Source organism: Pongo pygmaeus, chromosome 12 (assembly GCF_028885625.2).
Source record: "Pongo pygmaeus isolate AG05252 chromosome 12, NHGRI_mPonPyg2-v2.0_pri, whole genome shotgun sequence".
In the NCBI taxonomy this organism is placed as follows: Eukaryota; Metazoa; Chordata; class Mammalia; order Primates; family Hominidae; genus Pongo; species Pongo pygmaeus.
The window spans coordinates 29,116,113-29,140,497 of NC_072385.2; the positions used below are offsets into that span (position 1 = coordinate 29,116,113).

The following is a 24,385-nucleotide window of genomic DNA, read 5'->3' on the forward strand; positions in this document are numbered from 1 at the left end:
ATAGATTAATCTAATCACCTCTTAAAAGCCCCACCTCTCAATACTGCCACAAGGGGGATTAAGTTTCAACATGAATTTCACAGGGGACAAACATTCAAATTATAGCACCTGTCTTTTGCATTTTTGACAGTAGCTATTCTAACAGGTATAAATAGCTTTACTGTTTGATCTCCAGGTGTTGTTGGAGGGCCAGTTCAAATTCTTGACTTTGCCGCACAAAAGAATTTGGGCACGAGTCCAAAGTAAAAGTAGGCTAAGAAGTTTATTGCAAAGCAAAAGTACACTCTGGTAGCTGGTTGGAGAATGGACAGCCTCATGTGACATTGGGAAAATCCCTTCGTGGAAAGCTTATATGATATTCATAAGAGAGAGGGGATGGTTGTTGCTGTTAAGCATGTTTTGGGGTCTCCTGGATGCACATGCGCTATTGTTGTGCATGCTAGCACGTATGTCACGTGTCTCAGCATTTTAATTCTCCACCCAGGGGTGTGCTTTTTTTTTACTCTTATAATGAGCATAGGTCAGCCCAAGGACACTAATCATGGGTTTCTGTGCTTACATGGATTTGGGGATTTTCCCTTCTGTTCTTTGTCCTCCTTACTGCAGATGTTTTTTTTTTTTTAAAGACAGGGTCTCACTCTGTCACCCAGGATGGAATGCAATGGTGCAATCATGACTCAATGCAACCTCTGCCTCCCAGGCTCAATCGATCCTGTTAGGCTCAGGCGATCCTCCCACCTTAGCCTCCCAAATAGCTGGGACTACAGGCACACACCACCACGCCCAGCTAATTTTTGTATTTTTTGTAGAGATGAAATTTTCCCATGTTGCTGAGGCTCGTCTCGAACTCCTGAGCTTAAGCAATCCACCTGCCTCAGCCTCCCAAAGTGCTGGGATTACAGGCATGAGCCACCGTGTCTGGCACTGTAGGATATTCTGACCGTGAGTCCCAAATGTAGTTTGTGCACTGTCAGTGGTTTGTTCTCTCCACCTGTCTGGCAAATTTGTTCCCCATAAGGGAGGCTATGACCACCCTAACTAACCTACCTCACAGGAGACTGAAGGTGGCATTGGTTCCATCAAAGGAGAACAAGAGATGGGAAATGAACAAGCGCCATTGAGCCCAAGAAGCCAGATCACCCTCCCACCCAGCTTATGTGGCTTCTTCTCTGCTTCCCTCCCTCCAGGACCCTGGCTCTCATGCTCCCACATCCTGGATTAGTGAGTCTCAGGTTTCCCAGATGACTGAAGTTCTGACTACTAGAATCAAAGAAATCCAGAGGAGGTTTCCAACCTGGACCCCTGACCAGTACCTGAGAGGTACGTGTAACGCTGTCAGTCAGTTGTCTCAAGCACAGAATTAATAGGGACAAATATAATACATTGCACCAGATTCCCCAAAACTCCAGCTGCCTCCTGTTAGGTAGTTAGTAAAGAGAATCAGAGTTAACTGCTGAATACCCCTATCTCATGCATTAACCTATCTCATGCATTTCAGGTGGACTCTGCGCCTACAGTGGGGATGGTGGCTATGTCGGAAGCAGCCAGGACCTGAGCTGTGAGTTCTGCAATGATGTCCTTGCACGAGCCAAGTACCTCAGGAGACATGGCTTCTAACATCTCAGATGAAACTCAAGACCATGATCACATATGCAGCCTCAAATGTTACACAGATAAAACTAGCCAAGGGCGCCTATAACTGGGAATCTGAGTTTGACCTAAAAGTCATTAAAATAACATGAATCACATTAAAGGAAGAATTTTGACCTGCATTTATAATGTGTAGTGTATGTCTGTGTGGATCAAGGGCCGTGTTTCTTTAAAGGTATTCTCATGGACATTAGCCTTGCTGTGGGTTTTCTGTGAATTTTATTTTTCACTGACTAGCGTTGCCAGATTTAGCAAACAAAATGTAGGAAGCCCAGGTTAAATTTGAATTCCAGATAAATGACAAATAACTTTTTAGTATAAGTCCCACGCAATATTTAGAGCACATTTACACTAACCAATTATTAACTGTTTATTTAAAATTCAAATTTATCTGGGCTTCCTATATTTTATCTGGCAACCCTAACATTAACTTCTTTGATAAAAGTCAGTGTTTCACATTTTAATTGAAAAATTTTGATGAGAAAAAGGGTAAGATGGCAGCCAGCCCCATCTACTGTATGAAATGGCTTTAGGAAAGTCACTTGCTAACTTTCTGGCATCATCTTAACCCCAGAATTGTCTCTCTCTCTCATGAAAGTTATTGTCTCCTTTCCTTTCCTGGACAACTGAACATTCTCCTACACCCAAACTCCCTAATTTTCCTGCCCAAATTGTCTCTAACTCAGCTAAACTATTCCCTAGTTTGGGGGCACTAAAGTCACCAAGAGAGCCAGTCCATGGGAGGTAATTCATCAGCCCGAGCTGCCCCCAAGCACATTGGCTGTGCAGTGTACTAGTAAATGACTGAATTTGAAGATTTATATTCTATAAAAGTTATTCATGTCCCATTCTATCATCTGTACAATATCAGCACTTTACACATTGAGAAAGATGATATAGCAACTAACAAATCCTACTGAATCCTCTATCTGCAGCCACTGCATTAAGAACTATAAAACCAGGATGCAAAGACATTGTCCTTGTTCACAAAGGCTCCTGTATTAGTCCATTATCACACTGCTATAAAGAACTGCCTGAGACTTGGTAATTTGGAAAGGAAGAGGTTTAATTGACTCACAGTTCCGCATGGCTGGGGAGGCCTCAGGAAACTTACAATCATGGCAGAAGGGGAGGCAAACACATCCTCTTCATATGATGGCAGGAAGGAGAAGTGCCAAGCAAAGAGGGAAAAGCCCCTTACAAAACCATCAGATCTTGTGAGAACTCAGTCACTATCATGAGAACAGCAGCATGGAGGTAATGGGAATGTGGGGATTTTGGGAACTACAATTCAAGATGAGACTTGGGCAGGGACACAGCCAAACCATATCAGCTCCTTTTCTAATTCAGATACAGACAATTAGTTACGAACACAATAAGCTAACTTCGCTAAAGAAGAAATAAAAAAAAAATCAAGGGTGTGTCAGTAGGTGAATTTTGGAGAACTGAGGCCCAAATTCACGCAAGAAAGAGGCAAGGCCATTTATTAGTGTTGCTCTCCCACCAGCCCTGACAGGTTGCATCATTTTTATTCCCTTGAACAGACAAGAGAAGTGGCAACCAGAGTTGTTGATAGTATAGTCGGCCCTCCATAGCCATGGTTTCTCCATCCATGGATTCAGTGTGAATTGAAAATATTCGGGAAAAAAATTACATCTTGGGAGGCTGAGGCAGGAAGATAGCTAGAGCCCGGGAGTGTGAAGCCACGGTGAGCTATGCATCACAGCACTCCAGCCTAGGCAACACAGGGAAACCTTGTCCTAAAAAGAAAAAACAATTTATGTGTACTGAAAAAGTACAGACTTTTTTTTCTTGTCATTATTCTCTAAACAGTACAACTATTAACATATCATTTACATTGTATTAGGTATTATAAGTCATCCAGCGATGATTTAAAGTATACATGAAGTTGTGCATAGGTTATATGCAAACCCTACATTATCTTGTATCAGGGACTTGAGCATCCGTGGATTTGGGTATGGGGGGTGGCTCCTGGACCCAGTCCCTCAGGATACCGAGGGATGATTGTAATTCATCAACAGAAACTTGCCCTGGGTCACAAAACTGGTAAGGGACAGGACCATAATACAAACCCAGATGTCTTCAATGTTAAAGCCTATCTTTTTATTTTAAGTTTTAATTTTTTCCTAAGTGGCACACATACATAATTAGATGGTTGGCACACACATGCGCATGTGTGCATATGTCATGGGGTGTTCAGTTGACCAACTATCCTGGTTTGCCCGGAACTGGTGAATTTTCTGGGTCATGAGGCCTTTAGTGCTAAAACTGGTAAAATTAAACTTGAAAAGTCCCAGGCAAATTGGGATGAGTTGGTCATTCTAGCCTGGCCTTCCTTTTCCAGGAAGTATTTGAAAATATGTGAGGGCAGTTTTCTTCCCTCCCTCCCTTCTCCTCATTCTCTTTCCTTTGTTACTGCTACAGTGCCCAGGGTAGGGGGTTGGGGTTAGACATTACTGGTATTTTGGGAAGGGGCTGGGCAAAGACTGCTAAGTATTTTGCAGTTTGCACTGGGTGGGATGGTCCCACCCAGTGAAAAGTATGTAAAATTTTATTTTTACATCCTCCTGAGTTAGCCTTTTGTCAGCTTTACAACCCAGATTGTTTTTTTCAGAAATCTGAGAGCCATCTTTTTGAAATGCAAACACCTAGGAAAATAATGTCTCTATGTTCCATTCACTGTGGAAGTTTAACCTCTGAGCACCTTTCTGTCTCTATCTTCACCTGTTTGTCACAAAGGTAAGAAAATTTTATTATTCCTTCTTTTTTTTTTTTTTTTTTTTTGAGACAGGGTCTTGCTCTGTCACCCAGGCTGGAGTGCAGTGGCACAATCACAGCTCACTGCAGCCTCCACTTCTTGGGCTCAAGTGATCCTCCCACCTCAGTCTCCTGAGTAGCTGGGACCACAAGTATGTGCCACCATGCCCTGGTAACTTTTAAATTTTTTTTAGATATGAGGTCTCACCATGTTGCCCATGCCATTATTATTCCTTTTGATAAAGGTGAATTTAGGCTAAACTGTGAAAGAATGTATAGCAAATGGCTCTGTTAATTCCTCTCACAGGAGGACAGGTTACTGTTAATAGAGAACATATGTATGTAATGGTTAAAAACACGGCAGTAGAAAAGGATTGTAACTTCTCACCTCCTTTGAGAGTGAAAAGAAAGAAAAAAGGATTGTAACATCTTGGCTGCCTAAGTAGGGTGGAATTTCTCTCTGCATAAAAAAATATCTTTGCAGATGATCAGCCTTTGTCCATGGTACTCTGGTTTCTTTCTTTTTGATGTTTTGTAGAGATTTTAAATTTTCCAGCAATACAAAAAGGAAAGAATATTTGGTTAAAGATCACTAAACTCTGGGCTGACAGTCAGCTGGGTGTGTAGGGGACTGGTGTCTCAGTGTAAGTCTTAATCATATTAAAGTTGTTATTTGTTTGTTTTTAAGTACAAGATTTTTCTATCAGGATGCCAGAGATTTCTTCCTAGAGACTGTGAATTACATCACAAAAAATGGTTTGGTCTCAGATCAGACATTATGCAAACACTGTTTACAGCTGAGTTGTGTAATCACCCAAGATTACTTTACTTTCTTGAATAATAATAGAGTTAATAATTATCCATTGCTTGCTGCCTTAGTTCTGTCTGTACTTATCACTAATTCAACAATAAATATCCTCTTAATTGGTAGTTCTTATCAGAGAGTCTATCAATTATTTTTCATGAAGAACTCTTTCCTGGAAACTTCTGACCTGCTCCCGTCTCAGGTAAGTCAGAAACATCCTGGGATCCCCTTCCCCATATTCCTTTGTAGCTGTCCTATGTTGCACTTTTCATTTTTTACATCCTTTCTGAGCTTACTCTTTTGTTTTAATGGAGCACATCCTCTAGCAGCTTTCTGAGAAAAGTGAATGGGAGATAAGTTTTTTGAGACTTTCCAGATCCAAAATATCTTTCTTTCTATTCTCACATGAATTAGTGAATTTGTCCTGGAACAGAATTGTAGTTTGGAAGTAATTTTCCTTTGAAGTTTTTAAAGCATTGCTCTGTTGGTCTTTGGGCTTTTAGGGTTACTCTTGAGAAGCCTGAAATCATTTTGATTTTAATCCTCTCTCTATATTTCTCTTCCTTCTCTTTAGAACAGTGGTGTCCAATCTTTTGCCTTCCCTGGCCACATTGGAAGAAGAATTGTCTTGGTCCACACATAAAATACGCTAACACTAATGATAGCTGATAAGCTAAAAAAAAAAAAAAAAAAAATCCCATAATGTTTTAAGAAAGTTTATGGGCCATACACAGTGGCTTACACCTGTAATCCCAGCACTTTGGGAGGCCGAGGCAGACAGATAACCTGAAGTTGGGAGTTTGAGACCAGCCCGACCAACATGGAGAAACCCCATCTCTACTAAAAATACAAAATTAGCCAGGTGTGGTGGCGCATGCCTGTAATCCCAGCTACTTGGGAGGCTGAGGCAGGAGAATTGCTTGAACCCAGGAGGCGGAGGTTGCGGTGAGCTGAGATTGCACCATTGCACTCCAGCCTGGGCAACAAGAGCAAAACCTGATCTCAAAATAAATAAATAAATAAAATAAAAAAATAAAAATAAAAAAATAGAAAAGAAAGTTTACAAATTTGTGTTGGGTCACATTCAAAGCTGTCTTGGACTGCATGAGGCCCGGGTTGGACATAATTGCTTTAGAAGATTGTAAAATCTTTTCTTTGTTACATACATGTTTGACACTTCACACCAACGGGGTTATTACTTGCTTAGTGGAATTCTGACTTTACCAGAAGAGCAGCACCCTGGCCTGACTCATCCAGCCTTGGGGAAGCCTGCTTTTCAGAGACAGCTTCCAGGTTTCATCCAACATTGGCACTCAGACACGCAGCTGTGGTTTCATTTTCCTGGGGAAGATGGGAGAACCATCTGTCCATCCTGAAGGGAGACCTTGCATTTCTCCTCAGATGAAAGACTGACTGCCTCTACCCTTGTTTTTCCATTTTGCTCATTGACACATGACTCTTCTGTTGATAATTCATTTGCTTCAAACCACAGATATCTCTGGAATTATGCAACCTAATCCTTAGGAAAACACAGTATTTATGTGGTCTTGGAGAGTCTGCAGCTGCCTTATTTGATAAAGTTGCATCGGGATGTGTTATTTGAAACATCTCAGGAGAGAAGACTGTTCACAACTGTCCTTAGAGTCTGATGTAACAACACTGATTACAGCCTGGCAGGCATTGTCCCCTCTAAGCTAAGTGAAAACACAATACGGAAAACACCCAAGCATTTAAAAAAGATTTTTGTGACTCTGTTTTCTCCTTGACTTCTGAGGGAAACAGTTTACAGTTCATAATTTTTTGTTCATTCCTAAGCACCACTGGGAAGCTCCCCTCGGTGTTTTTTTCCTGTTGGTGACGTGTTGGCCTGATGTCTCCAACGAAGAACCTGTTGGGAATAGGCCCCAAATCTGGCCATAAACAGGCCCCAAAACTGGCCATAAACAAAATCTCTGCAGCACTGTGACATGCTCATGATGGCTATGATGCCCACGCTGAAGGTTGTTGGTTTACCGGAATGAGGGCAAGGAATACCTGGCCCACCCAGGGCGGAAAACCACTTAACATGTTCCTGAACCACAAACAATAGCATGAGCGATCTGTGCCTTAAGGACATGTTCCTGCTGCAGATAACTAGCCAGAGCCCATCCCTTTGTTTCCCATTTTAGTTAATCTATAATCTATAGAAACAATGCTTATTACTGGCTTGCTCTCAATAAGTATGTGAGTAAAACTCTGTTCGTGGCTCTCAGCTCTGAAGGCTGTCAGCCCCCTGATTCCCACTCCGCACTCTATATTTCTGTGTGTGTGTCTTTGATTCCTCCAGCACCACTCGGTTAGGGTCTCCATGACCGAGCAGGTCTCAGCAGAACCCGTGAACACCCAGTGATTTCTCACACAACACCTTCCTTGTTCCATGAAAATGTACCTCTCCTGCTGCTGTCTTCTCTGTGTCACATGCCCACTCTCTAACTAACTAAGAGAGAAAAATAGTGAGAGACAAAGGAGGAGAAAGAGAGAGAGCGCTTAAATGCACCAATGGGCTAATACGAGTTGCAGTTTCCTTGTCTATAAAGTAAAAATAAAACTACCTAGAAGCCGTCAAATTAAATCAAACTACATTTAGGCCTGCAGTTGAGAAAAATACTCAGGTTACCTCAGAGGATGGTGATTAGCTGTAAAGATTCATAAGGGAAGTGAGTGAGAAAGCATTGGAAGCCACCTCAGCAGAGGGTGAATAGGTGGCATGAGGAGCCAAAATGTTCTCCAGGAGACCTCCTAGTGGCCTAGGGGCAGCTCTTGGTGGCCTTTCCTGAGACTCAGGAAGTCTCCATTCTGTATTGATAATGACCACTTCTAACAGCCAAGTGACTTTCTGAGTACTCTCTGGTCTCCTGTGGGTATGCACTCATGGCTTCTCCTGCCTCAAGGCTTCTGCTTACTGTCTCCTCTCAGAGGTCTTTCTGCTTTGGGCTCCTCTACTGCACATGTCCTTCTCTGTGTCTTACGTTCAAACTCTCCAATCAGAGATTCTTGGATCACTTTCTGGCACAATCACCCACAGAATGTTCCAAACTTGGCTCTTCCCCTGGCCCATGTAAGCTGTTCTTCGAGCTGTATCAGGGTTAGACTGACACCCTTCCATGTGTATCCAACTTGGTATTCCCCATGTGTTTTCTTGCTTCATTTCCAGCCCACAATCATTTAAGAGCACCCGGGTAGGCCATGTGCTATGCTAAGAACAGGGGACATAAAACTGAATATGACAGAACGTGAATTGACAATCTATTGGCAAAGCCACCTAGAAAAAATATGATGCTGTATTCATTTCCTAGGACTGCCATCACACATTACCGCAAACTGGATGGACTAAAACAATGGAAATGTATTATCTTTCAGTTTTGGAGGTTAGAAATTAAAAATCAAGGTGCCAGAAGGGCCATACTCCTGAAAGCTCTAGGGAAGAATCACCCCTTACCTCTTCCTAGCTTCTGGTGTTGCCAGCAATCCTTGGCACTCCTTGGGTGGTAAACACATCTCTCCAATATCTGCCTCCATCACCACACAGCCTTCATTATGTATTCCCCTGTGTCTTCACTTGGCCTCCCTTTAAGGACCCTAATCATTGGATCTAGGCCCCACCCTAATCTGATTGGACCTCATCTTGATTACACCTGCAAAGACCTTGTTTCCAAATAAGGCCACATTCATTCAGTTTTCTGGTGGATATGAGTTTCAGGATGACTCTATTCAACCCAGCACATGTGCTCACGGGTGTGCTGGTGCACGGATGTCTAGGGGCAACTGAGGAGGTCAATTCCTTTTCTCCTCCCCAAGTGGTGGCTATGTACCAGGCTGATCTAGTCATAGAAGGTGGAGCATGACTGAACAGCATAGAGGGAGGAGAGGGCAATCAAGAGTTGCTGTTGTTGAAGTGTGGATATATAGGACAGGCACAGTGATAGGTCCCTATACAGAATATTAAATTTAACTCACACAAAAGTACTGAAAATATGTCATAGTATTCGGGTTTTGTAGGTGAGGAAATAGAGGCCCAGAGAGGTTAAGTCAGTTGCTCAAGGTCAAACAACCAGTTACGGGCAGAGCCAGGTTTGAATTGAGACTTAAGACAAATGCTTCAAGGGAGCTTGGAGCTGATATGACCCGGTATAGCACAATTTCACATAGTCCAAAATATTCCCTCCATAGACAGGAAAAAAAAAAAAAAAAAAAAAAAACTATGTTAGGCCACACCTTTGCCTTAGAACATCAAAAGCTCACCTTACAGTCACGATTTAAAACACTCTGGTCCAAGCAGGTGCCGGTATCCTTGGTTGGGAGACCTGAAGACAGATCATATCCCAGGGCTCTTTGCAGACATTCCCTACCACCAGCCCAGAGCCTGGTAGCCCCAATGGGCGGCTAGTCCCAGAAGGGAAATAACAATCACTGCAGTTCGGATCTCAGGAAGCCCATCCTTAGGGGAAGGGGAGAACACCACATCAAGGGATCATCCCATGGGACAAAAGAATCTGAACAGCAGCCCTTGAGTTCTAGATCTTTCCACTGAAATAGTCTACCCAAATGAGAAGGAGCCAGAAAAGTAATTCTGGTAATATGACAAAACAAGTTTCTATAGCAACCCCAAAAGATCACATTAGCTCTCCAGCAATGGATCGAAACCAAAAAGAAATCTCTGAATTGCCAGATAAAGAATTCAGAAGGTTGATTATGTGAACCCTGAAAATCTGAGACAGGTTTCAGTTAATTCAGAAAGTTTATTTGGCCAAGGTTGGGGATATGTGCCTGTGATACAGCCTCAGGAGGTCCTGATGACAAGTGCTAAGGGTGGTCAGAGCACAGTTTGGTTTTATATATTTTAAGGAGACATGAGACATCAATCAACATATGTAAGATGAACATTGGTTTGGTCTGGAAAGGCGGGACAACTCGAAGCAAAGATAGGACAACTCAAAATGGGGAGGGGGCTTCCAGGTCATAGGTAGATAAGAGACAAATTGTTGCATTCTTTTGAGTTTCTGATTAGCTTCTCCAAAGGAGGCAATTAGACATGCATTTATCTCAGAGAGCAGAGGGGTGACTTTGAATAGAATGGGAGGCAGGTTTGCCCTAAGCAGTTCCCAGCTTGACTTTTCTCTTTAGCTTAGTGATTTTGGGGGCCCAAGAAATTTTCCTTTCATATTTCCCTGCTTTTCTTATTAAAAATCTTTTGGAGAAAGCATTTTAGAAGAAAATGAGTCTGTAGTCTCAGGTTTCATCTGATCTCTCCTGATTGGGATGGTTTATTCCTAGATGGGTAGATCCTGAGTTATTAGGAAAGCTCATTTTTAAAAGTTTGTGAAGTCTCATGTCCTTTGAAGAGAAAATAAGGGGAGGAAGCGAGAAAAACAACAACAAGCAAAAGAACAATTCTGGCAAATCGATGTAGGCCACATAACTCTGAAGTCCATACATCAGTAGGCAGGTATGAAAGTGGCTTATGTATGTATATAGGTTGCTGTTATTTTCCTCTGAAGTTTAAGTTGCTTGGCTTCAGTTCACAGGAAAGCACAGTTTAGTTTTCAGTGACTCCAAATTAGGAAAAATGGGGAAAAAAAGAAGAGAAAAAAATGAAAACATTATTTTGAAGATGAAGACTTGTAGCCAAGAAAAATTAGAATTCAATCCAAACTGTAGAAAATAACAAAATTTGAAAAATATTAGGGAAGACTAGAATCTAACAATAGGTGTACTATAGTTTTTGAAACATAATTTTTCTCTCCAGTTTCCCATTTTTACTAAAGACAAATCATGGTAGGATTGGTTTGCTTTCTTATACTTGGCCTAATTATTTGTATACAGTGCGGCAAAAATATTTACATAGGCTTATAAATTGGCTTTGATGGAACTTTGTTCCATAGAAGGAATCTCAGATAAGACTTTTTAAAAGCCAAGTCCAGCCATGGATTTGTACCATCAAATACCTGTGAGTTGAGTAAATTCCTCTTCTCTTGAGGTTCCCAAGATAAACCTGGGGCTCCTGGGCCTGTCAGAAGGTGACATTCTTTACTTGCCACAGGTCAGGAACCCTATACAGGGACTGTGTAGACAAAGGTATGAGGTCAGTTATTCCAAGGGTCTTTTAGAGAATCCATAAGTCAAGTTTGATTCCTTAAAGGAAAGCATGCCATCCCTGTCAAAGCCTTGGTAAAATACCAGTTTCTCCAATTGTGTCCTGTTACAGAAAACAGATTATTATTGCACTTATGCAAATAACATATTGTTGTAAGTTAAAAATACCCACAAATAATTTCCAAGTTCTGGAGAAATCAGTTAGAAATGAATATGCTCCAAATTTTGTTCACAGGCGTATACCTTACTCAATTGTTAAAAGCTGTAAATAGCTTAAAAGTGTTCTTGACTCTGAAAAACAAAACAAAGTACCAGCAACATTTTAAGCAAAATTTAAAAAGATTATTTCAGACTTCTGTTAGTTTAGTCCATGCAGTTAATTCCTGTTCGGCTTGATATTCATGAACATTTCAGTACTCCGTGAGTCCTAAAAGTTTTCTTCTATTCTGATGTCACAATCTCCACAGTTATCAGAAACCTGCATTTAAGAGCACCTGTTGGAGTTTTATAGCTGATTATGAAACCACCTTCTAAGGAGGACCAAAACAAGATAACACCAGAAAAACTCTTCTAGGCACTGGCTTAGGCAAAGAGTTCATGACCAGGAACCCAAAAGTAAATGCAACAAAAACAAAGATAAATAGATGAGACTTAATGAAACTAGAAAGCTTCTGCAGAGCAAAAGAAATAGCAGAGCAGACAACCCCCAGAGTAGGAGAAAATCTCCACAAACTATGCATCCAAAAAAGGACTAATATCTAGGATCTACAAGGAACTCAAACAAATCAGCAAGGAAAAAAGAAGTAATCCCATCAAAAAGTGGGTTAAGGACATGAATAGACAATTCTCATAAGAAGATATACAAATGGCCAACAAACACATGAAAAAATGCTCAACATTACTAATGATCAGGGGAATGCAAATCAAAACCACAATATGATACCACCTTACTCCTGCAAGAATGGCCATAATTTAAAAAATTTAAAAAATTATAGATGTTGGCAGGGATATGGTGAAAAGGGAACAGTTTTACACTGCTGGTGGGAATGTAAGCTAATACAACCACTACGGAAAACAGTATGGAGACTCCTTAAAGAACTAAAAGTAGAGCTACCATTTGATCCAGCAATCCTACTACTGGGTATCTACCCAGAGGGAAAGAAGTCTTTGTATGAAAAAGACGCTTGTACACCCATGTTTATAGCAGCACAATCTGCAATTGCAAAAATATGGAACCAGCCTAAATGCTCATCGACCAATGAGTGGATAAAGCAAATGTGATATATATATATCGATATCGATATATATATCGATATATATATATAGGTTTAGATATATATATACACATACACACATACACACATACACACCATGGAATACTAATCAGCCATAAAAGGGAACAAAATAATGGCATTTGCAGCAACCTGGATGGTGTTGGAGACCATTATTCTAAATGAAGTAACTCAGGAGTGGAAAACCAAACCTTGTAGGTTCTCACTTACAAGCGAGAGTTAAGCTATGAGGATGCAAAGACTTAAGAATGATACAATAGACTCTAGGGACTTGGGGAGAAGGGTGAGATGGGGGTGAGGAATAAAAGACTACACATTGGGTACAATATACACGGCTCAGGTGATGGGTATGGCAAAATCTTAGAAATCACCACTAAAGAGCTTATCCATGTAACCAAATACCACCTGTTCCCTAAAAACTATTGAAATAAAAAATAAATTTCAAAAGATGTGGTAAAAGATTAAAAATAAATAAAAATAGAAAAAAAAACCCTCTTCAGTCGAATATGGTGGCCACTTGTGGCTATTGAGTACTTGAAATGTAGCTAGTTCGAACTGAAATGTGCTGTAAGCCTAAAATACACACATTTAGTACAAAACAGATTATAAAATATCCCAACTTTTATATTGATTTTGAAATAATATTTTGAGTATATTGGGCTAAACAAAATATAGCATTAAAATTAATCTCACTTCTTTCAATGAGTCTGACAAAAGAGTTTAAATTAAATGTGTGGCTCACATTTTGTTTCTATTGGACAGCATGGGTGGAGAAGGTCTCCGAACATAAAACACCAAATAAGTATATTTTCCACTGGGACTGGGGGTGGGTGCTTCGGGGGAAGTGAATAGGTGCTGGGCAGTGTTAAAATCAGGGTGGGCGTAGGTGGCAGTGAAGAACAGTCTTTGTGCAGCCAGATGGCAAGTGAGAGCATGAATGCCTGACTGTTGGAAATGACAAAATAAATCACGGAATCCTGAAGTTTCAGGGTGTAAAAATGCTTTAGAAATCATCATCTGACCCAATAAATGATGGAAAGAAATGCCCTGGACTCGGAATCTGAATATTTTGGTTCCAGTCTCAGCTCCATCATTTATTAGATAGAACGTCTTGGGCAAGTCAGTCTCTTTTCTTATATGTCTAATGGGGACATAAAATCTCCTTGATCTTTCTTGGAAGGTTATTTCTATTATTTTAACTTATTTGAAAGCCCATTCAAAATTCCAAAGTGCTGCAACGATATAAGATATTAAATAGATGTTGCCTATTTTACAATCCTGGCTCAGCCCAGTTCTATAGACAGTTGGTAATTTTCAAGGTGAGTAATTAACACGGGGATACTTTGGCAGTGAACATATTATTAGTGTGTTTGTGCTTATGTCTACACAGAGAAGAGAGAGGAGGCAAAGATAAAACCTGTAGCTCCCATTTTCTTCTTATATATTTTTACTTATTTTTTCTATCACAGTTATAACCTCTTAAGAAAAATTTAGATGAGTACTAGAATCTGGCAAAATTAGTTAAATCAGACTGAGATTAATATGATAGAACAAAATGAGCTGTAGAATGATGTTTTGGCTGAGCCACTCACTCTGCCTGGGTCAGCACCTTCTTTAATTGACTCTTTTCAAGGAAATGCAGTACAGGTTGCTCTCTGTTGTTACCTGTGTGTCATGACCCGCTGGGCCATTAACCCATTTGTCTTGAATAGTCAATTCTCTGGCCCCAGGATTGTCAGGAGCCAGGAGGAGCTGGGGAACATGGCTGAGGCACTCTCACTCCTGTTCCAGCCTCAGGAAAACCCACTGAGCCTGGGTCAAATCTTGGGAGTAACTGCTGACAATGGTGATTCCTGAGCCATCTTCTCTCCATTGCTTGTCCTGGGTGAGGCCTCAGGGAGGCCAACAATTTCCTAGGCCTCTCTATTGCTGTACACATCTGGAACTGAAATTCATTGCATATCCCTTCAACCCTGAATTTAACCCTAAGAAGTGTGAAAAATTGGTTTGAACGTCCTCATCAAAACTCATGTTGAAATTTAATTACCATATGTAATGGTATTGGAAGGTGGAAACTTTAATAGATGATAAGGGCCAGGGTGCAGTGGCTCACGCCTGTAATCCCAGGACTTTGGGAGGCTGAGGCAAGAGGATCACTTGAGCCCAGGTGTTTGAGATCAGCCTGGGCAACATGGTAAGATCCCGTCTCTAAAAAAAAAAAAAACACAAAAATTAGCGGGGAGTGGCGGCACACACCTGCAGTCCTAGTTATTCGGGAGACGAGGTAAAAGGTTTACCTGAGCCTAGAGAGGTTGAGGCTGCAGTGAGCTGTGATTGCACCACTGCGCTCCAGCGTGGACAACAGAGGGAGACCCTGTCTCAAAAAAAAAAAAAAAAAAAAAAAAAAGATAATGAGGTCATGAGGCTTTGCCCTCACGAATGGAATAATGCTGTTCTTTCAGGAGGGGCTTTATTTCTGCAGGATCAGCTCAGCCCCATTTGCTCTCTGTCTTGTGTATTCACCTCCACCTTCTGCCATTCCACCATGGATGACCCTTGTCAGATGCCAGCACCATGCTCTGGGATTTCCTAGCCTCCAGAACCATGGGCCCAATAAATTTTTGTTTATCATAAATTACCCAGTCTGTGGTATTCTGTTATAGCAGCAAAAATAGCAGACTAAACACTCACCATCCCAATCACCACAGGGCCAGAATACTAGAAGGTGCCCTTGCAGTTCTCATAAAACCCTGGGGTCCAAGGCCTTCTAAGGGGTAGCCCTCCACAGCAATCATCTGTGGGATCAAACGTGGCTAACTAGTTTTAATATAGCATGTCTTTCTGACAACTTAATACAAGTTCCTTGTAGAACACTTGAAAATTACTGCAAGGTACTGATTATACCCCTTTTAATTATGTAATTTTTTTTGTAAAATTTCTTTTTTTCTTTTTCTTCTTTTCTTTCTTTCTTCTTCTTTCTTTTTTTTTTTTTTGTCATATGATTATCAAAAGACTAGGGCCAGGTGCAGTGGCTCACGCTTGCAGTCCCAGTACTTTGGGAGGCCAAGGCGGGCAGATCATGCGGTCAGGAAATCGAGACCATCCTGGCTAACATGGTGAAACCCTGTCCCTACTAAAAATACAAAATATTAGCTGGGCGTGGTGGTGGGTGCCTGTAGTCCCAGCTACTTGGGAGGCTGAGGCAGGAGAACGGTGTGAACCCGGGAGGCGGAGCTTGTAGTGAGCCGAGACCACGCCACTGTGCTTTAGCCGGGTGACAGAGTGACAGAGCAAGACTCCGTCTCAAAAAAAAAAAGACTAGGACCCAGACTATAGTATATGAGGACTTCTATTTTAAAAAATGAGAAAAAGTTGATGATATCTTGTGATATAAAAAATTTTTTAAGCCAAATAAATAAAATGTGAAAAAGGCAAACAACCCAGTGAAAAGTGATCAAAGAATACAAACAGGCAGTTCAGAGCAGGTAAAACTGACACGGCCAATGAGCGTATATGAAAAGATGCCCAATCTCAGTCAGGAAACTGACTTTAACCACCCAATTTAAGTCTAATTATAACAAATCTCGGTGGAGATATGGAGCGTGGAAACACTTATATGCTGCTTTAGAGGGGTAAATATGGTACAACTGCTTTGAAGAATTTTGTAACATCTGGTATAGTTGAAGATGCAATTCAGCTTAATTTCCATGCCTGCATATACACACACTTAAAACAAAATTGGAAACATTCATTAATACCATTTAATAACCTGCTTAAGTAAAGAGCTTAACAGTATGAACATCCTTCTATTGTTAAACAAGAAAACTTATTATTAAGAAGCCTCCAGCTGAGGCTCCTAACCCCTGCTTCCTCTCTTTGCACTGTGAGGGCCTCTGGCCTGATTAAAGGTCACCAGAGTCTTTGCACACACAGCCCAGAATCACTCACACCTGCCTGCTCCTCCACTGTCTATGGGGATATGTGATAGCCCAAGTCCCTGCATGCCTGATTTATTCCTCACACCATCCACCCCCTCATCCTTCTGCCCTTGATTTTGGTCAGGTTACTAAGGAGGATGAGTTGGAGAGGTCCACAGGGGATTCCAGTTCTCCTAGAAATCAAGACTGCAGGAAGCAGGCACGAGGGAGTGAGCAAGCACTTGGGAAAGGGCCTGAGCAAAGCAGGCTGAAGCTTGTATGCTACTGTTTGTTATAACTGTGGGTGGAGTTAGAGGTAAGGTAAGAGAAGTCAGCTGGGAGAAAAGGATGGCCGATACACTCCACCTCCAAAACCTTAAGCTTAAATCTTCCCACTGGCCCCATGATAGCCCCTTACCTTCTTCCCTTCATTTCCAATCCACTTGCCATTACTTGAGCCATTCCTTTGCCAAACTCCATCTCACTTGTCCCTGTATCCTCCTTGCATGGCACCTGCAGAGCTGCATCTCAGCCCTGGACCACCGCAGCCCTCTGTTTTCTCCTTGTCTCTACTTAGGTTGCCGTGTCAGACCCCAGCGTTTCAATACCTCTGAATGAACATTTATGGACTCCAATCTCAACTAGTCCATATGTAGACCCCACTCATCTTTTTGGCTCTCTTTCAGCTCTCTCTCCAATTCTACTGAGTAGCTTTTCCACATGTTCTCCGTTTTCTAAGTCCATGTAGTTTTTACTCTCGGCACATGATTTGAGCTCCTGTTTCACAAAGGACTTAAAAATCAGTAGATAACTCCCTCAGTTTTCTCCCATCAACTCTATACACTGAACTGCATTGCTATCTGATTTTTTTCTCTTTTCTTTCTGTTACAATGGAAGAGGCAATCCCATTCCTGCCTCAGGCCAATTTCTACGCTTAAGCTTTTGAACTAGCGTCTTCAACATCATTACCTGATCATATAATCCTGTTGTTTTTTGTATCCTCATTTTCTACAGCATTTGATTATATTCAAGTCACTCCCAGGGTAAACCGTGACAAAAGGACTGTCTTTGACACAAGTCCTTCTCCAGATACTGCTCCAGCTCTTCTCTCCATCACAGGTATGGTGAACAACTATAGAACAGTTTTTTTACAAAATCATCCAGAGTTCTAGGTAAGTGACTGCCTGGGGTCAGAGGGTGAACAGAAGAGAAGAGGGAGGGGAGAGAAACTGGGAATGACTGCTAATGGTTGCGGAGATTCTTCCATGGATAAGGAAAATACTCTAAAATTGATTATGCTGATGGTTGCAAAACTCTGTGAACATACTAAAAACCATTGAATTGCACACTTTAAATGAGTGAAGGCTATGATATGTGAATTATATCTCAAATCAAGCTGTTTTTAAAAAATAGCTTACTTGGCCGGGCACGGTGGCTCATGCCTGTAGTCCCAGCACTTTGGCAGGCCGAGGCAGGTGGATCACCTGAGGTCAGGAGTTGGAGACCAGCCTGGCCAACATGGTGAAACTCCATCTGTGCTAAAAAATACAAAAATTAGCCAGGCGTGGTGGTGGGCACCTGTAATCTCAGCTACTCAGGAGGCTGAGGCAGAAGAATTGCTGGAACCTGGGAGGTGGAAGTTGCAGTGAGCCAAGATCATGCCACTGCCCTCCAGCCCAGGCTGACAACAGTGAGACTCCATCAAAAAAAAAAAAAAAATAGTTTACTTTTGGCACAATGAAAGACATAGTTAGGGGATATCATGAGGCAGTCTTTTTATGGTGATGGGTCAGTTCTGTATCCTGATTATGGTGATGGTTACTTGCATCTACCTGTGGGATAAACGTTCACAGTACTATATGCTTCTGAAATATAAATAAATATTTTTTTAAAAGAGTGTGTAAAAACAAACTGGGGAAATCCAAATAAGGTCTGTACCTAAGTTTACAGTATTGTATAATACTAATGGTAATGTTCTGGATTTGACATGTACTATAGTTATGTAAGATAGTGCCATTGGGGGAAGCTGGGTGAAGGGTACATGAGAACCCTTGGTACTATTTTTGAAGCTTCTTGTGAAATTTAAACTATTTCAAAATAAAAATGTTACTTTAAAATTTTGTTTCAGACTTCTCCCTTCTTTCCAAACCACAGGGAGTCCCTTTTTCAAACAAATATATTCCTAGACATGGTTGAATGATCCAGAGGTGGGCACCTGACCCAGCCCAGGTTCACTGGAATTTTTTCCTGGATGTTTTTTTTTTTTTTTAACCTGTGTATTTTTCCATTATATCGTTATACTACAACTGTTAGTCCATTCTTCTGTTGATGAATTTTTTGGAGTGTTTCCAGTTTTGAGCTATTATGAGTAAAGCACTGCAAAAATTTTTTTTTCTCTTTTTTCTTTGTAGAACTTACAATCTGTGAAGATTCTCATACAAGTCTTTTGGGAGACATTTTTTTTTTCATTGCTCTTGGGTAAATGACTAGAAATAAAATTCCTGAGGCATGTAGTATGTTTACTTTGTTAGAAACTGCTGAACAGTTCTACAAAGCAATCATACCATTTTACACTCCAACCAGCAATGTATGAGAGTTCTGTTTCATATTCTCACCAATATGTGATATAGCTAGTCTTTGGTTTTAGCCTTTTTAGAGAGTATGAAATACTGTCTCATTTTGGTTTTATTTTGCATTTCCCTGATGTGTAAAGATGTTTAGCAATTTTTCATGAGCTTTATTGGCCATTTGTATATCTTCTTTTCTGAAATGTTGGTCAAATGTTTGACATTGGAAGACCAATAATGCAACCATTTATATGGTTGAACCATTATATGGTTCAACAGGGTATGCATTTTACCTATCATATAGTAGATTAAAACCAAGACAAGAAAAGCACACAGCAGTTAAAGCTTGACATTGACATATCCTGGGGTTAACTTGAATGTTTTAGTGAAATTTTATGGAAGGGCTCCCCTTCTGCCTTCTCACCAGCCATTGGTGCCAAAGTACCTTTGCCACATATTCTTGGGCAGCTCCCTCATTTTATAGGTTTCAAAGCTATGCAACAGATGCTTGGGCTGCAGCTGCTTGTGTGGCTGTTTCTGAACTTATCCTTCCTCCACTCCTACCAGGCAGGCTACAGAGTCCTGGCAATGAATAGCTCCTGCTTGTCCTGCCAAGTTTTCTTCACGGCTGAAGAGAGACTTCACCTCCTACTTCCTGTCCTATAATTCAGCCATTAATTATTTTTCCTGAGTGCATGGATAAACAAACAAATGAATAAATCAACAAGAAGCTAAGCCATCAGGACCTGAGTGCAAACCCATCATGATAGTAACTGGCATCTCTGTGAAGCACTGTAGTTTAGAACATGTTTTTACATATAAAATTTATTTTTATCTTCAAAACAAAGTCATGGGGCATTATTATCGTCTCCATTTTACAGATGAGGAAAATTAAGTCTCAGGGAGGTTAAAAGAGTTGCCCATGGTCATCCTCCTTGGCTGTTATTCCTGAGAAGGGAGAGCTGTGCCTGGGATTCACAAATAATGACATGGCGTAGACAACCCAGTCTCTATTAGCACAGACTAGTGTTGGGAGGGAGGCAGGTGAGGACGCAGAGGGCGAGGGGACCAAGGGAGCCTGAGATGCTGGATTCCTTTAACTCCCAAAAGTGCTAACCCAGGGTAGCTCAGGGCACAAGGGCAGGTCTTTGTGTGGTATGAATTGAGAAGTCTTGCCAAGAACTCCCACCAGAATCTACTTCCCTGGCTGTACAGAGTACCTCAGTTTTCATAATCATTCCTCTCCTCCTAACTAGGACAGTAGCACTTAAAACTTTGCCATTGAAGTTTTCCAATTGCTGAGGCCATTTAGTCATTAGGGATGATTGGAGTCTCTATCACTGAAGCCAGGAACCCCAAATCTGTTAGGACTCCCCAGAAGCTGCCAGAGAATTGCTGCACTGAAGAGTCTTAGGAGCAGGCAACTGATTCGAGGGGGCAGGGGACCAGGCCATAGAGTTTTATTTGTGTAGCACAGACAGTGCTTGTATATAGATTGTGTTTTTATTTTGGGGACTGATGGAGATTATGACAGGTGCCAAGTTCCCTTCAAGCCCCTCCTGGAAATATCGGTACAACTTACATGTAGTCATTCTTGGTATCCCTGGGAAGAGATGGAGAATTTATTCAGTATATTTCTTCTTAGTGACAAGAAATTTCTAAGATCATCATACAATAGTACCCACACTTAACCATCCACTGGGTCAGTAGGGTATTGCAGTTAAGAGTTACGCTTTAGAGTATAACAAACTTAGGTCATGCCCCTTCCTATTATTCTACCAGTCATACCATACAAGGTCAGTGTGTATTAACTACATTATTATTACTGGTAGAGAAAATATAAAGTGACAAAAAACCACTTTGGACTTAGTTAACTTATATTAATTTGCATTTTAGAAATTACAACAGCACCTACAAACACTTGACAGATAGTGGTATAAAATCTGTGAGTGGTGTTACTTTTCCAGACTATAGACAATGCTTTGTATCCAGATTGATTTGGACCTGTTGCAATGATTGCTCTGCAGAGGCATTTGTCCATCGTGCGGGCACTTCTGATACAGTGGAAGAGCATGGATTTTGGAATCTTACAGGCCTAGATTCAAATCCTGGCTCTGTCACATGCTAACTGTGCCATCTTTGACAAGTTACTTAGCTTCTCTGAGTCACAGTTTCCTCATCTCTAAAATAAGGGATGATACCTGCCTCACAGGGCCAGTGGAGGATTGAGTCATATAATATCCATAGGAACCTGACTAATGTTGGGTGTCAAATAAATGTTCAATTGTTCTCTCACAGTTTCAGTGAACAGAACAATCCACATCAGTTTGAAAATAATTTTGGTTGAGTTGCAGAAGCCCAGACATTAATACCCTCATACCTAGAAGGACTCGTAACCCCACTAACTGAGAGCAGAAAGATATGTATTCTTCACATTCAACAGTGCTTTAAATGTTTTATTAACACTTTCTTCTTCCAGTGCATGTAGGGAGAGCCCCAGCCTCCACCTACTCTCTTTTATCTCACTTATCATTCTTTCGTAACTTCTTAATCTCCCTTTCTTGAACTTTCTCATTGCCCTTAGCCTGGAAGCCTCAGGTAAGTGGCTCTACTCACCTTGCAGTGAAGTGGGTCATGGGCACAATGTCGCTGGTGATAGACTATGGGTTTCTAAGGCCTGCCTCAGGGCAGTTAGACTCCTGCAATATCCCTTATTCAAGAGTGGTCCTGACTGCAGTGTTGATGGTGGTGGAGCAGACCCTCCGTGGGTCACTTTGCTGAGAGTCAGGTAGGAATCATCCATTGGCTCAGAACAGCCCTGCTACTCTTCCAGGGATGGAAGGCTAGAGGCCGTGCCAGGGACGTCTGTTCTACAAGCAGGAAGGCAGGCAGGGCAGAAGTGAGTGCCAGTGGACTGTGCAGACCTCAGCTTGGGGAGGGCATGTTCTCCTGGGAGTGGAGGTTGTTTTATTGCCAGGGAGCTGGGAAGTTGCCTGTGGCTTTGTTTTCCTGTTTCCCGTACAGCTGCCTTGCACCTTTCTCCACTCGGTGGATGTAGGGTAGGACTGTGTGCAGTCTGAGAAACTGGACACGCTTGTGGAAGGACCCAGACCAGACTTCTTCCTCCCCTCAGCGCAATGTGCTTTGCCTGTTTCAAGAACGTCCTTTCCATTTCCTGTTCCTGGGGCTGCACAATATGCTTCCTCTCTTCCTTTGGACATAAGCCTGAAGAAAGATACTCTCTTCTTGAAGAAGTTTTCATCCCTGGCTATATCCTTTTTTCCCATATCCTTAGCAAGTATGGGCAAATGAGCACTCACGCTGCTACTCCCTGGTTTTGCATTGATCTCCTAGAGCAGGTGGCCACACTTGCACCTTTTTCTCAGAAGTGGGATTGGAGTAAGGAGCCAAGTTCACCTATCATAATCATGTGACATAGTGGTTTGCGATCATGTGACATATTGGTATGACGATCATGTGACATTGGAATGGGGAACAAAAAGCAGGAGACCCAGTATTTCAGGTAAATAACCAATCCAATAATAAAAATTGCTAGTATTTCCTGTTATCCTTTTAAAGCAAATTATCTGTTTCTTATTCGCAAATTTAGAAGCTGTTTGGCACAATTTTAGATATCTAGAAACAATCTATCAAAATATGCCTCCTGAGCAACCTGGGGGTTCATTAGATTAATTAATTAATAGTGGTGAATAAACCGTTTGAAATCCTCTTATTAATTGGGTCACCTAAGTCCTAAGTAGTATTATAACCAGGCCTAATGAGGTCAATGGCTTAAAGAGAGGGTTTTAAACCATATATAAAGCTCCTCTAATGATCGTTGGTACAGGACGAAGGTAAGAAAAGCCAGGTGAGTCTTCATGCTGGTGTTTAAAAGTTTCCTCCACAGCAGTAGAGCCACACTGATGTCTACTCAGTTAAAGCCAGGTGTGCAGTGATCTACTGACTAATGGATTCTCCAACTGTTAAACCTATGTTACAGGACAAAGGCCATCACTTTGTAAAAGCTTGAAGTGCAGTTTGCTGCTGAGTACAGGAGACCTTTGCAAACAGAGAGGGATTTTCTCTGTAAAGTTGCAAACAAGGTTAGTGCTCGCCTTCTTATATCTTGTAAAACTTACAAGCTACCATTTGAATGAAACCAAGAATAGAGTTGATTGAGGAAGAAATGGAGCAGAGGAAACCTCTTCTAAGTCATGTTCTCTGATGTTCCTGTTGGTATTTTGTTTTATTTTGTTTTCCCTACAGAGACCCTAGTATAAGAATGGAAACACCCAGGCATGGTGGCAGGCATATGTCGCCCCAGCTACTCAGGATGCTGAGGTGGGAGGATCGCTTGAGCCCAGGAGTTTGAGGCCATAGTGAGCTATGATTATGCCACTGCACTCCAGCCTGGGTGACAGAGCAGGATCTCATTTCTAAATAAATGGATGAAAAACCAAAACTGATCCTTGAAGGCAGGGGTAGGGTGAATAACTAGAATGAAAGGAGCAGTATTTTTTTTAAAAAAGTATTCTTTTTTAAAAGAGAAACCCCACAAAATTATGGGGTTACCAAGCTTAGAGATGGGATAGGAGTGTATATTTAGTTACATATGTAAGATATGCATGACTCATGTCAATATGAAATTGGATTGAAGTGAGATTGGGAGTTTATGCTTAAGAAAGAGAGTGTGCCAACAAACTATGTACTGAGCCTGTGAGAATACTATCTTGAAACAGGGAAATGAGTAGTGAATTGGAAATAACTCTGAACTTTTTAAAATATCAAAGCAAATTTTTCTTTAGGAAATTTTCAGGTTTTAAAATTAACCACTTTTGATTTCAAATCAGAGCAGGTCCTGGAAGATAAGATTCCCCGCCATGTTATCCTCCGTGGTGTTTTGGGGACTAATTGCCCTCATTGGTAAGTCAATGGCTGAGATTTAGCATTGTTCACAGGGCGTCCACAAAAACCTCCAGCACAATCATGAATCAGAAAGAGCAATGATTACCTGTAATGGAAGAGTGGGCTCTCATTCTGACCAGCTTGGCCATTAATCAACTATGATTTCTATAATTAACAGTGTGCTCTGCTTGCTAAGCAGGTGAAAAACAGAATCTGTGGGAATTTCAAATAATCTAATATTTATTGATCTGCTTACTTCCTGTCTGACAATGCACCTATCAGGCTGGATATCTTACCAGGAGGTATATGGAACAGTGCCTTGGAAGCAAAATACATGAA

General features: G+C 41.3%; 2 protein-coding genes and 1 long non-coding RNA gene across 11 annotated transcripts in view; all 3 read left to right on the forward strand.

Annotated features, from left to right (window-relative positions):
• The window catches only part of LYG1 (lysozyme g1), a 118,051-nt gene extending 116,279 nt beyond the window's left edge, over positions 1-1,772 (forward strand). For all 5 annotated transcript variants that reach the window (XM_063649216.1, XM_054476723.2, XM_054476727.2 and 2 more), the window contains 2 exons: positions 1,188-1,320; positions 1,499-1,772. In XM_063649216.1, the coding sequence (XP_063505286.1) occupies positions 1,188-1,320; positions 1,499-1,617 (252 nt within the window). In that variant the 3' untranslated portion in view covers positions 1,618-1,772. The remainder of the gene's footprint in view (positions 1-1,187; positions 1,321-1,498) is intronic.
• Positions 1,773-2,023: 251 nt separating this feature from the next.
• Positions 2,024-6,192, forward strand: LOC134737846 (uncharacterized). The gene is made up of 3 exons (XR_010123231.1): positions 2,024-4,410; positions 5,360-5,435; positions 5,808-6,192. It is a non-coding gene; the product is annotated as an uncharacterized LOC134737846 (long non-coding RNA).
• A 9,464-nt stretch (positions 6,193-15,656) lies between these two features.
• LOC129030878 (lysozyme g-like protein 2) overlaps positions 15,657-24,385 on the forward strand; it is a 64,980-nt gene continuing 56,251 nt past the window's right edge. For 3 of the 5 annotated variants that reach the window (XR_010123228.1, XM_054476718.2, XM_054476720.2), the window contains exons 1-2: positions 23,208-23,244; positions 23,992-24,064. Coding sequence is in view for 3 of the 5 variants with exons in the window: in XM_054476718.2 (XP_054332693.1) it covers positions 24,022-24,064 (43 nt within the window). In the remaining 2 variants the exon portion in view is untranslated. Of the gene's footprint in view, positions 23,245-23,991; positions 24,065-24,385 lie in introns of all 5 variants that reach the window. The other 2 variants (XM_063649215.1, XM_063649214.1) reach the window with 2 other exon arrangements.